Consider the following 13,323-nt stretch of genomic DNA (forward strand, 5'->3'; position numbering starts at 1 on the left):
TAGCGGTGGTAGGTCTAGACTAGACTTCATATTGCAGGGAGAGCAAAATAAAAATCTCAAGTTTCATAAACGTTTGGAAACCTCAACCTTTTCTTCTTTACTGCTAATGTTACACTTTGACGTTACATCGTAATAATTTATAAAACAAACAAAATGATGATAATGAATGTCCAAATGAAAATTCCATAGAAAGTCCATTCCTCGCACGGAGGTATGTTATAGGAAATCTTAGCCACCGACTTGATAGTGCTACCTGGGCTTGTACCTGGAGAAAGAAATTGAATAACACTGAGTTTTCCCATGCAGCAAGCATTGTGGCATTAAAACATTATCAATGCAAATTCCCTGACACTATAAATAGGATACAACGGTAAGTATACTTGAGATCCCAAACAATGGGCGAAGATACCTGGCAACGGCTCCACCACATAAGCATCTAAACATAGTCCTCAATTAAAATATAAACTAGAAAGGTGAAAAGGATTGCAAGCTAAATCATATACCTTGACTTGCTCTTAAACGAACTTTTGGATTTTCTCTTGGGTGCACTGACGTTTCTTTTCTGCTCTCTCGCCCATGTCACTCTGGAATAGCTCCCACATCTGTTCTGTTCTGTTCTTGATTGAGTTTTTTGGGTTAGAGGTTTTGATTTCATACCGGTCTTCTTCACAATCTTGCCAGCATCCTGCGCCCTCTTTTTAGCCTTCACTGCTTTCGCCCGTTGGTATAGCCCACATCGACAAGTGACTTTCCAGTCTTTTCTTTATTAATTTTCCCATTACCCTGCAGTTCTTCAAATTAGACAGTGTGCGCCACCTTATAACAAACTTAATAAAACCTCCTACACTTAAAGGTAAGGTAACAAAAGAGAAACAAAAAAGCTGCAGTTGATAATAATATCACTTGAAAGGGCAAGCAAGGCAATTTTGTTGACACAAAGAAGCGGAAGTAACCTTGGACAAAAATCAGCTCAGATATTGAGTTACAAAGATCGAGAAACAGAAGATAGGCCACAGATCACAGAGAAAGTTGTGCGAGTGTGGATGCATGTGCCAATGTAAGAATCATATAGACAGAAATTTCGAATTGCTGGCATGCATAATAAACACAGGCAGATCGAAAGGCTGCACCAAAATTTGACAAAGGCAATTAAAAAAAAAAATCTAGCAAAATTTTCATTATTCTTTTAGTTACAATATCCAATTATGCACATTCTTCATGGTACTACGCATAGGTTTAGTCATCCACTTGTCCCAGAAAGCTTCTGATCTTTTTTTGTTAATCCAGACAATTTTTGTGTTGCTAAAAGCTGCTTTTTAACAAGATAGAAGAACTATTCAATATTTATGGGAATCAACAAATACACACAGATACAGGAGAAACATACTTCTAATTTGTTAATTTGATTTTTATCCTCCAACGTTTCTCTAGCTGCTTCCAATTTTCGACGCTTCTTCGAGGCAAAATTTTCTATTCAACATATAGCATTCAAGAGCACAAGTCATGTTGTATATCAACAAAACTTTTCACAAAAAGCATCAAATAAACAAGTTCAGATACACAACAAGATATAAGCACCTCACGCTCTCGCTTCCTTTTTTCATTCATTTTGAGGTCTTTGGCCTGTTGGACACTGATTAAGTCTTTTCCAGGATTGTTTTCTTTTTCCAAAGATGCCTGTTGATAATGTTGCAGATGCCATGTCTCAATCAGTTAAACTAAAACCTAAATGGAAGTGTTTGGAAAGAGGACTCCACTGGAGATAAGACAAAACAAGGGGAAAGAAAAAGTAGAGAGGGAAGTTTTGGAAAGAAGCATGGGGGCAGGGAGCCAATAGAGAGGGAGACAGACGTTCACCATAAAAAATGGCTAGCTACACTTGGATCACACTGTAGAAGGACCTCGAAAATAGAATACCCATCTGCTTTATATATATAATAACAAAATTTCACAGAAGATCAAAAGAAAAGGGCAAACCCTGGTAAAGGAGAATATACAAGATATAAAAAGTAAAACCCAGTCTGACCAACAAGGGCTGCATGGGAATTTGAATATCCAGCAGAGAACAAAACACCATTTGTATAAGCACCCTTTTGGAGAGGTGATGTAAAAAATGACATTACTGGGGAGGCTTCTGGAGTCATAAAATTTTATTGCATCATATAGAAACGATATTTTTTATAAGAATACAGAAGCAATCAAGTGGTATTGAAACTGCAACACCTATCATGCAGAGACATTAAGCACAATTGCTCCCTCCAGGTCCAAGGTTCAAATCCTCTTGGGTGTAAACAATTTCTAGGGGTCATCAGACTGGAGGAACTTCCCCTTGAATTACCTAAGGTGCATTTGTGGGAGACTCCTTGCCAAGGCCTGTGCACCCCCCGGGATTAGTCGGGACTTTGTTATCGGACACTCCATGCCAATAAAAAAAAAACAATTGAGAAGTACGCATGTGGTTTTCAATTGACCATGTCAAGGCCATTGTCAATAATCCAGAAAAAGATGAGCCAACCATTTATCCAACAAGTCACGTACTAGTCAAGATGCAAAATTTAATTCTGTTCAAAATTTTGAAAAATAATAAAAAAAAAAAAGGAGGTGCTTATAAATAACCTTTACAGCATTCGCAACAAGCTTTTTCTCTTTCTGTAACAAACCAGGTCTTTTTGGGCCGTGAATAAATTTCATCCTTATATGCAATCATATTTTCAGCCTGTTCACATCATAGAGGTGCACCAACTTATGTCAGCTAAAAATATATCTGAACGATCAACTAATCACAATTAACCAAAGAAAAATCAGATTACATGGGATACTTTGGGAGTAAGAATACAGAGCTTCAAAACGCTGACTTTGTCAAAATAATAGAAAGATCAAATACAAATATTCAACTCATTTACCATGGAAGTACAACTGTATACAAATGATTTCAAATGAAAAGTAGCACATATGTAAATTTACAAACCTTTGTTGCTTCCATTTCAGCTTTTCGTAGGGCTCTCGCTTCACTGTATATATTCAAAATCTATTATTGCATTCCAATGAGAAATAAGATGAAAAAGTTTTAAAACCAAAATACTAAGACCTCTCTTCTTGAAGAACTGCAGCCACTTGATCTTCCATGTGCTCAATTATCTCAAGACCACTTAGTTATTGATTGCTCAGCAACAATTCGACTCTTCAGCTTTGAACCAGCTCTCTTAGCCTACCAAATCAGAATCAGAATTCAGGTAAATCTTAGTTATTGACGTCGGGCCGATATCCGGATTTGAGCTCCGAGCCATTCACTTGGCCTGTTGTAACTTCACTCAGATTTGGGCCTTTCCAGAGTCGCTTTTGAAAAGGAGTAATAACGGAGTGGGAGAGAGCGGCAAAATCTTTACTGAAAGTTGCAGTTTGTTTGTAGCAAAAAATCATTGTACTTGTATGTGTAATATTATAAAAATTAAGGAACAAGATTGATTAAGATAAATAAATGAATAAATCTCTTCAATCTGTTTTTTAACATGATATGTTCAGTGATTTTCAAAGGGAATAATCAGCCTTAGTTGAAGCATTCCCAAGTCTACCGTCCCACCACTCCGACGTGAAATAGGCTCCTCTTCAACTAAATTTAACCAGAAATATAGTCAAAAGGCAATTTAAGTGAGTAGAGGTAGTGAACACATTGGATTATGTTCACACAACCTTATTTGGTATTTAACTCCAATGCATGCACGCAACAACTTGTGCTTCTGACAAGTTATGTACGTGAACACGAAGAATGCGAAGACGACTCCTGCTTTTCACATATTGTACTGACTGCATAACCTAATTTCATTACCAAGGGCATTGCATTGCCTACTAGGCTACTTTGAGGCCAAAAAAAGGAAAGCATCGTTATTGTTGTTCTCTCTCCCACATTAGCTGAGGCATTACCTGAACATGAAATATTGCTCATATGGGCGAGGAGACGAACGACTCTTCCTCCAAAAAAAGAGTTGACTTGAAATTATCCAACACCAAAGGCAACCAAGTGATTGATATCTGTCCACCATCTTTACACAGATTGCATACTATGATTCGTGTGTTTGCAAGCAATTAAACTTCTTTTGGTCAAATAACCTAATAGAACGACTGATCAAAAAAAAAAATAACCTAATAGAACTCACTCCTTATTAAATCAAACAATATTTTTTTTTCCATAGACGTTAATCATGCATCAATTATTGTACAATTGTTTCAGCTTTTTATTGCACTTCAACAAATGTGTCTCTTTATGTCCACCAAGGAATTCTACAGATGGTATTAAATAAGTATCATTGTAAGCCAGTTAATCACTTGGCTTCCTTCTTAAGGATATCTGCATACATACTTTTCAACTATATACCATACAAAATGATCCTATTAATTTCAAGTTTCTTCATAAAAATCATTAAGCCTCTTTAAAATACAATAAGTGTTTAATCTCATCTAATCTCATCTCATCTCATCTCATCATTACAACTTTTCTAAATTCTCGCACAAAAATGTTACTATTCATTCCAAATCTTGTCATCCCCGGTAAATAGTGTGTCATATTTCAAGGAGTTTCTTATATCTACCACTTAAATGGCATCAACTTGAGAAATGTATCACATCAAAAGTGCTATGGAAAATGACGCAGGTAGTGATGAAGAATAGCCTTACTCAAAATAGAATGAAAAAGAACAAAAAAAAACCAAGTGTTCTAATGACACTCACCTGCTATTGAACTCGGCATGGATGCACAATATAAGAGTGGACAAACCATCAAACTATAACTGAGAGCTAATACCATAAGAACAGATATGCATACGGCCTGCTAGTTTTGGGGACTCCAAGATGAAACTAGAAAGTATACACGGGGAGGAGGGGGGAACCTAATCAAATGAAAATGGAATATAAATTCGCCTAGGCAAACAGCCCCGACCTAAGAAATGAAAAGGGGCAGGAGAATAGCCAAAATAATATCAGGCAATACAAACACGAAAGGTAGTTAGAGCAGGCAAAAAAAATGCATTGCGATTATCCAAAACTGAATGGCCAACCAACACTCATGAAACCTCGCTAGAGGACAATGACTTTATCAATGTTTGAGCATCTCTCCACTGTAAACCCGTCTCCTTTTGCCTTAATAGAAAAGAGATATATGTATAAAACAAGAACGGTTTGAGAATCAAATTGAAGCCGCAGAGGTTGAATCTAAAGCTTCTACTCGTGCTAAACAGGCTAAGCTAGTGCAAGATAATCTCAGAACTTTATTTATAAAGGGATGACATTGAACATAAGCAACACCAACTTGAGTTAAATACTATTTACATTCAGAAGAAACGGAAACATTTCTCAACTCTAATATACTAGTAAACAAACAACCCAACGTTCATAAACAACTTAACATTCCCCACAAAAAAGGGTGCATACCGATTCGAATCAACCTGAACCAGAATTATCTCCACCGGAACCGGAAGCTCCAGAGGCACTCGCCCAAACTTTCTTCTTCCTCTCCTCCTCGTACTCCGGATCATCCGTTGGCAACTCGAATCTACAAACCGGACAAGAGTTTCGGGATCCCAGCCACGGGCCAATGCAATCGCCGTGGTACTCATGCGCACAGGGCAATTTCGTGGCCGTTTCGCCAACGTTGACCATGTCCTTACATATAGCGCAGACCAAAGCCTGGTCCTCCGACGCAATCTTCACCGTCGGTAAAGTTGAAACGGCTGATTTGGCCGCTGGTGGGGGCCCTCTCCTTGCGGATATATCGTTCTCCGCCAAGGCCTGCAGTAACGCCTCGTACCCATCTGCGTCCACGTAATCCTCGGGATTACCGACGTATCGGTCCGATTCAGGAACCTCGAGACGAAATTCGATGGAGGTGTCCTCCATGCCCATCAGAATCTCGGCCCAGTCCAAGATCCGGTTCCGCCCGCTCCTTGCCCGGGGCACAAAGTCCTGGATCCGAACTCGCAGCAGATCACGCCGCCTTCGCCGCATATCTTCCTCATCCTCATCTCTCTCTAGTTGATCTTGATTTTCCTGGTCCTCGTTGTCAGATCGATCTTCTTCTTCGTCTGCTTCGTCGCCATCCTCTGCCTCTTGATTTTGAAACTCAGTATTGTTCGGATCTTCGTCTTCTTCATCATTATCCCATCCATCGAGCTCAATCCGGAGAAAATCGTCATCAGGCGAATGGTCCCGAGGTGGTGGAGGAGGCGGGTGGTCTTCACGCGCGGCCTGCGCCATCATACGGAGGACCTGAAGAAATTGCGAGCCCAGAAACGGATCTTCAGCCTGATCGGATGATCCAGAAGGTAAAGCCGACGGCGGACGCGACGTAGCAGGAAGGGATTCGACAAAGCCGTTCTTGCACTCGTGGCAGATAACATCTGGGAGATTGTCTAGGGTTTCGATAGAGACACGTTTCTCGCAGTGGTAGCACCAGTACTGCAAGGTTTCCGTGTCGGAAACTGGCTCCGTCGGTGTCTGGTAAGGGGTTCCGGCCATGGTGTTTCGGGTTAGTGTTAATCCGATACGGCCGAGGCAAACCCGGCACGAGGTGGAGGCGAAGAAAAAAGGGTGGGGGGTATTGGGGGAGCTCTAGGGAAATTGGGGTTGGATTAGATTTTTGAGGACTGGTTCGCCGAGTGTGCAATTAAAGGTTAAGTGTGGATATAGTTAGGTGGTGGTTTGCCTTGCATTTAGAGCCGTTCGATGGGAATGACAGCGTGATTACGTGGATTTGAAAAACAATCGAGGCAGTTAATGCTGAACTTTTGTCGAGTTTCTCTGGTGGGTCTACCAGTGCCGCCATGGTTACATGCCGTTCCTTCGCATCAATATTGGACAATTTTCTCTCACAATTTTTTTTTTATTATTATTGCTTTAATAATATGCGGTTATTAATTATTGAAGAAATATATTTTAGATGCGGAAGATTTGAAACAGAAATTTTCGCTTTGCTTTTTTTATGGGTTTTTATGAATTCTGTATGTGTTTATATATTTAAGAACAATATTTTTTCGTCTCATATTTTTTGACGATTTTAACCCTTATTTTTTCAGCAAATTCTTGTTTTCGTCTATTACTTTCTGTATTTCTCTCTTTGTTGGCCATCTTTCTCAACTTAAAACATTGTTGAGTCTAAAATTTGACTAAAATTTTAACTTTTAGTTATAGTATCAATTTTGATTAGATAAATCCACATTAGACTAGTTATTTTAAAGTTAAAATAATAATATAATATTATATATTTTAATATTATTTGACAATTTTTTTTTTATAGCATGTTCAAGAACCTGTGAAAAAACATTCAAGTCCAAGTCCAGCACAATATTCACACTCTCACGTGCATAAATCATACCAGAAAATTTAGGAAAATGATTTATTATCTTTATTGTTTTAGAAAAAAATATGTGCAGATTGATTCCACTGGAGTAGTATGTCTCATACTTCTTAGTGTGGGGGCTTGAAGATGAAGAAAAATAATTATTATATTAAGGCTCATATACAGAAGTCTCTACTGCAATTCATGGCTGCAGTTCTTGCTAATAATGAGAAATACCTGTTAGAAACTGGACAAAAGGTCAAATGATGGCAATATAAAAACATTTCTAAATAACTTATCGATGACAAGTATTGAGAGGGAACTTTTGGAATTCAGTTTGTTCACTTCCAACAAGAAAGACTCAAGTTCCCTATAAAGATTCTCCAAAAACATGCACAACGATATACCATTTTGAGAAAGGAATTTATCCGGATAACTATTGATCTGAATTTGAAAAACAGCCTGAATCCGAATCCGAATGAGAAACAGAAGAAATGAGAGAATGAAAACAAAAAGGAAAAAAAATCTCACAAAAAAAAAAAAAAACTTCTTTTAGTCCAAAATCAAGTTCATGTTTAATGTTCAAGAATTGAATTCGTACATCTCAACCAAGAAAAAGAGAAAGAACATCAAAGCAAAAGGAAAGAGAGACTTGAACTATAAGTTGTCTTTCCCCAATATGGAAATTGAAAGAGAATGATCGCGCAATCTCCAGAGCTAGATGAAAAAATAATGAGCTATCAACAAGCATGATTCCTTTCCCCTAAATTTTTTCCAATAATTGCTTTCCAAAAAAAATACAGACCCCCAATAATACGGTTGTCTCATAAAATTCCATAGTAAATATTTTCTCAGGAAACAAACGAAGCTTGAGGAAACCCAATAGATAAATATGATGCTTTTCGATTATCTGTAACTTAATTTCATTTTCATGGCACTGATTTGACTCTATCATGAAAAACTCGGATCGGCCATTTCTAAGTTCCAGTAGATCAGGAAAACACAGAAAGAGAAAAAATCTAAAGATTTATATGGTAATCACAATATTACAGCTCGAAGAAATAACGTTAAACAATTTTGGAATGAGATAGAACTTACGTTGAATCTTCGTTCTAGACTCACCAAGATAGAAGTACTGATTCTATTATCAGACTCTGAGTAGACTGTATCCTGTTACGACCCACGGACAGTGTGAGAGCATTAGCATTGACAATGGGTTGGAAGAAGACGACAACGTGGACGATCGACGGAGAGAAGGGTGCTTGCGGGCTGAAGAAGACAAAGGATCAAATGCTGGGAGCTTTCGGGAGAAGAAAGAAAAAACGAGGAAAATGGGCGATTTCGGACAGTAGAGAGAGAGAGAGATATATATATATATTTCAAATAATAAAATATGTATTTCCAGTGTGAACAGTGACTCGCCATGTTTGGAGAAGACTTAAGATTTACTGTAGCTCAAGTCTTAAGCTTTGGATCATTGGCTAGTCCAATGTGGAGGCTTTTTCTCACATCTAACTAAACTTTAGACTTGCATTGACATTTGGCTAGTTCATTGCCAGTGCTCTTAGACCCTCTATATTTTCTCTCTCTACGCCTCCCATCCCTTGGCTCCATGCACTCATTGTCAGCCAGACAGCAGCTCTCTCTCATTGTCAGCCGGACAACAACTCTCTCAACCTCTCCTACATTTCCCCCTCGTAGTTGTCGTGCACTCGCCATAAGGAAGACCCATCAAGCTATCAACCACTGTCTTGAGCAAATCTAGCCTCCAGTTCCCAATTTCATTTGCTCTTAATGAGCTAATAGTTGCATGCATGTTATAAATTCTGTCGTCTTTTGTGGATTTTGAGCATCGATTGCAGAGATTTGAGATTGGGGTGCTGAAAACGAAGAAAAAAATTATGTCATGTGTGGTGTGTGTGGGTTATTCTTCTTTGTTTTTGTCGTTGGTACGCACTGTCGTGCGTGGTGTTTGTGAGTTGTTATTCTTTGAATTCAGAATTGTTGATTATTTTCTTTGGTCATCAATGAGAGGGATTTTGGAGGTCAGGTGCCAAATATGAATTCTCATTCGTAGCCGCATCAGTTGCTTTTGTTCGTTATGGGTTCCAGTGTACTGTGGGTATGTTGATTTTCAATCGTTTTTCTCTTCTTTATATGGGACGTGATTCTCATGGGTAGCTCGAAATGTATTTCTCATTTTTGTTCTTCTTGAAATATGGTCAGATCAGTGTATAGGTCTCTCTAGATCTGAGGGATGATTTCAAATTTTTTTGCTGTCGTTATTTTTGGGTTCAAATGTTTTTGGATTTATTTTTATTTTATTATTTGTGCTTGTTGGGTTTTCATTCTCCTTTTTTTCTTTGGATATGGATCTTGTTGTGCAATTTTTGTTCGTCGGTATGGAGCATATTTTTTTGGGTTTGTCAGTTCTTTGATGTTAAATTTCTCATTTGTTATTTTGGTTATGCTTTAGTTTTTTCTGTAAATCTTCTTTTTGGTTTTCATCAGCAACTGCTAGGCCATATCTCTAGCCTTTTTTGGTCGAATCCATCCAAAAAACATTGTCCTAGGAGTAACACTACATCCACCGAAAATCTGTCCCGAAAAACACATTTCATTTTTTTATTTTTCATTTCATTTTTTTCATATAATTTTTAATCATCATAAACATTTAAAAAAAATCACAACGTCATTTAAAAACACTTTCTTAATCATAAGTAAAAAAAAAAAAATTCAGAACACACTTTCAAAACACATTTTCGGTAGATTTAGCATTTCTGTTGTCCTAGATACCACGGACGGTTATCACAATCTGATTCACATGTTTCCATATATCGAGAATATCAACATTGGTGCAAAGGGAAGCAGCACAGGTGTTGTTGCTGAAATAGTCATATTTTCTATTCTTCCTTATGAGTATTTCCACTATTATTTTTTTATGGAATGTAGTAAAAGGTTGTTTGTGACTGTATATGGAGTTGATGAAATGCTTAAGCTTTATTGGGTTTAGCTAAAGATCGATGGAATTTGGCTTTGGCAGGCACTCGGATTTTAGCAATAATTTATATATATAAAAAGAAATAGAAATGTGCTAGGTGCTAAAATATTCACCTCTTATTTATTTTTTGTTCTAAGGGTATTTTTGTCTCCAAATCAAATGTTTTAATATTCATATTTTAAATATTGAAAAAAATTTATCAGTTATATTTTCTCAAAACTCGGATGATGTGGATTTGTTTAAAAAAAAAAAAGTTTCTGAACCAAATTAATTTTGACTTTTGAGTTTTGGATTATCTTAATAATTGAAATTTGAATGATTATTTAATAGGTCATCTCATAAATCATGTCATGGCATAAATATTTTTACCCAAATAATGATCTATAATCTTCATATTATATAAAATGATAGGATGAAAATAATAATACATTTGAATTATAAAACTATTTAATGCTTATGCAGTTAGGTCTCAAATATAGCGCCACTAAATGGGTCATACAAATTTTATGCTTGTTGGTAATCCATTTCTAATTTTCATTTCCCATTCTTTTTAGCTCAGTTGAGTTTGTTGAGTCGATTGGACTTCTTTGTTCTACCTCCAATAACCCCGAGGTAACCGACAACAAATTGAATGTATCTATTTTAATGATTGGTTTTGACCTATTGAAACATATATTTGAATTGAAAATGTTTTTTAAGGAGTCTTACTTGAGGCTATGTCGCAATGTTATGTTGGAAATGTTGATATTTATGATGCCCTCAATATATTTCCAGATTTTCAACTTCATTGAATTTAATCTTCATTTTCCTTCAATGTTTCCTCTATATTGACAATGTCATATTTATTCTTCTAGTCATTCATGTTGTTTTGATAGAGATTATATTTAAGAATAATGCTAGAGCCACCGCTGGGGTTCCCGCTGGGCTCTATCATATATTTTTTTTAGTTTTTTTTTTATATAGATTTTTTTAACAATTTTAAATATTTTTTTTTTAAAAAATCACAATATTATTAACCAATATTTCCTTAATTACAAAATAAAATAAAAAATATTTTTTTATGATTTTTTATTTTACTTTGTGATTAAAGAAGTATTTTTTAATGATTTTATTTTTTACTTTCTGATGGAATTGTTTTTTAATGATATTCTAAATTTATTTTATTATTTAAAATATTTAAAAGTGTTAAAAAACTTATATAAAAAATAAATTAAAAAATACACATTAAAAAACACATACTAGAGCCAACGGGAGCTCCAAGCGGTGGCTCTAACATTGTCCTATATTTAATTGGTGATTTATATCATATCTATTTATTTATTTTAAAGCTTATAAAATTTAAGAAATATGGATGGATGAGACTTTTTCTTTATATATTGAATAGATCATGACACATGTCCTCCAATAGATATAAAAGACATTTGTTATTCTTTGAGTATACTTCTTATTCAAAGTACGTTGAAATGAAGTAATTATCTATCTTAAAAAATTATGCTTTTTAAATTAATGGTTTTTAAATTTATTACTTTCCCATGTTCTCTAATTTTTTGTTTTGAGTTATCTTAATAATTGAAGTTCAAATGTTTCATTATTATGTGATCTCAAAATGCATATCGTTGTGTGAATATGTTTAGGGAAATAACGATATATCATATTTATATTATATAAAATCATAGGATTAAAGTGGTGATATATTTGAATTTTAAAACTGGTTGATGATTAAATATTTAGGTCTTAACTATAATACTACTAAAAGGGTCAGAAAATTGTTTTTTATGCTTATTGGTGGTGTGTTCCTAATTTTCATTTTTCATTTTCTATTTAATTGATGATTTATATCATATATATTTATTTATTTTAAAGCCTATAAAATTTAAAAAAATTCAACTCCACTTCTAGCCTTTTAAAATTAACTTGCCTTGGAATTAGACCAACTAAATCATAACATGTGTCCTCCAATAGACACAAAAAACATATATTTGTTATTCGTTGAGTATGGTTCCGTTAAAACTTGGCCAAAATCAAATTGTTATGTATTTAAAAAAATCCTACTTATTAATTTAATTGTTGTAGAATATATTACTTTTTCATTGTTTGACTTTTGAGTTTTGGATTATCTTAATAATTAATAATTAAAATTTGAAATATTATTTATTAGGTCATTTGAAAAAGCCTTCATAGCTTCACATATTTTGACTCTCTCCCATTTAATGTAACAGAACATTTTCTTTAATTTATATTCATGTTTTTGGATATCAAGATTTAGGAAAAACATAAATATTTCAATTTATATTTTTGTTTATACTTTACAAAATCTGCAACTTCCATTCATTGCCCCCAAGTCTTTCTCAACTGAACATACAGATTATTTGATGCATCTTTTCAATCTAGAAGGATTTTAAATGAACATTGCTAATTTTATTTCCAGAACCATGAGAAACTTCATATTATTTTCTATTTTTAGGTTCTATTTGTTTGATGCATGTTTTCGATCCAATCCATTTGTTTGATGCAGCCAGTATTCATAATTCTTTATAAGTTTTGATGCATGTAACAACACATTAAGCCAAAAATAGTGTAAAAAATTATCTGTGGTGTGCATTTTCTATGTTTTTTTTTATTGTGAGGAAGCTTACGGTGAAGTCATGGATAATCAAAAGTCATTGACATCATGAAATTCACTTTCATAATTTTTATTATAAATTACTCCTCTTTATGTATTGGGTGGTGGGATTCATAACACCAAACTGCTGTATTTATATTTATTTACCATACTTTATATTTCCTATATTTATATACTTCTAGATTTTTATTAACCATACTTGAACTCTAAATTCATTTGATATAGGAACATGTACCATATGTCTAAAACATTGCAACATTGTGTTCCCACAAAAAGACTAGGCGCAGATGTAGATCAATCAATGTTTTAAATTTTGTACCGTACCAGCAGGTACAGCTGGTATTTACCATACTAGGATAGTGACTAGCACAA

General features: G+C 35.1%; 2 protein-coding genes across 2 annotated transcripts; both read right to left on the minus strand.

The window, feature by feature from the left end:
* Positions 1 to 43: 43 nt before the first annotated feature.
* LOC108982118 (DEAD-box ATP-dependent RNA helicase 28-like) lies at positions 44 to 5,129 on the minus strand. Its single transcript, XM_035682685.1, has 7 exons — positions 3,922 to 5,129; positions 3,089 to 3,208; positions 2,969 to 3,011; positions 2,617 to 2,716; positions 1,388 to 1,470; positions 504 to 783; positions 44 to 265 (listed from the first exon to the last, which is right to left on the minus strand). Exons 2-6 carry the CDS (start codon positions 3,124 to 3,126, stop codon positions 706 to 708), a joined length of 342 nt encoding a protein of 113 aa, XP_035538578.1. The 5' UTR covers positions 3,127 to 3,208; positions 3,922 to 5,129; the 3' UTR covers positions 44 to 265; positions 504 to 705.
* Positions 5,130 to 5,238: 109 nt separating this feature from the next.
* On the minus strand, positions 5,239 to 6,662 carry LOC108982117 (E3 ubiquitin-protein ligase CIP8). Its single transcript, XM_018953405.2, has one exon. It carries the CDS (start codon positions 6,505 to 6,507, stop codon positions 5,434 to 5,436), a length of 1,074 nt encoding a protein of 357 aa, XP_018808950.1. The 5' UTR covers positions 6,508 to 6,662; the 3' UTR covers positions 5,239 to 5,433.
* Positions 6,663 to 13,323: the final 6,661 nt, after the last annotated feature.

Source organism: Juglans regia, chromosome 11 (assembly GCF_001411555.2).
Source record: "Juglans regia cultivar Chandler chromosome 11, Walnut 2.0, whole genome shotgun sequence".
NCBI classification, from domain to species: Eukaryota; Viridiplantae; Streptophyta; class Magnoliopsida; order Fagales; family Juglandaceae; genus Juglans; species Juglans regia.

Coding starts and splice junctions, on each gene's coding strand:
- LOC108982117 (XM_018953405.2), bottom strand. CDS start 6,507: ATGGCCGGAACCCCTTACCAGACACCGACGGAGCCAGTTTCCGACACG.
- LOC108982118 (XM_035682685.1), bottom strand. CDS start 3,126: ATGGAAGATCAAGTGGCTGCAGTTCTTCAAGAAGAGAG. Junction 1,471..2,616: donor TTGTTGCGAATGCTGTAAAG/GTTATTTATAAG, acceptor TATGTTGAATAG/AAAATTTTGCCTCGAAGAAG. Junction 784..1,387: donor ATCAAATTAACAAATTAGAA/GTATGTTTCTCC, acceptor GAAGAACTGCAG/GGTAATGGGAAAATTAATAA.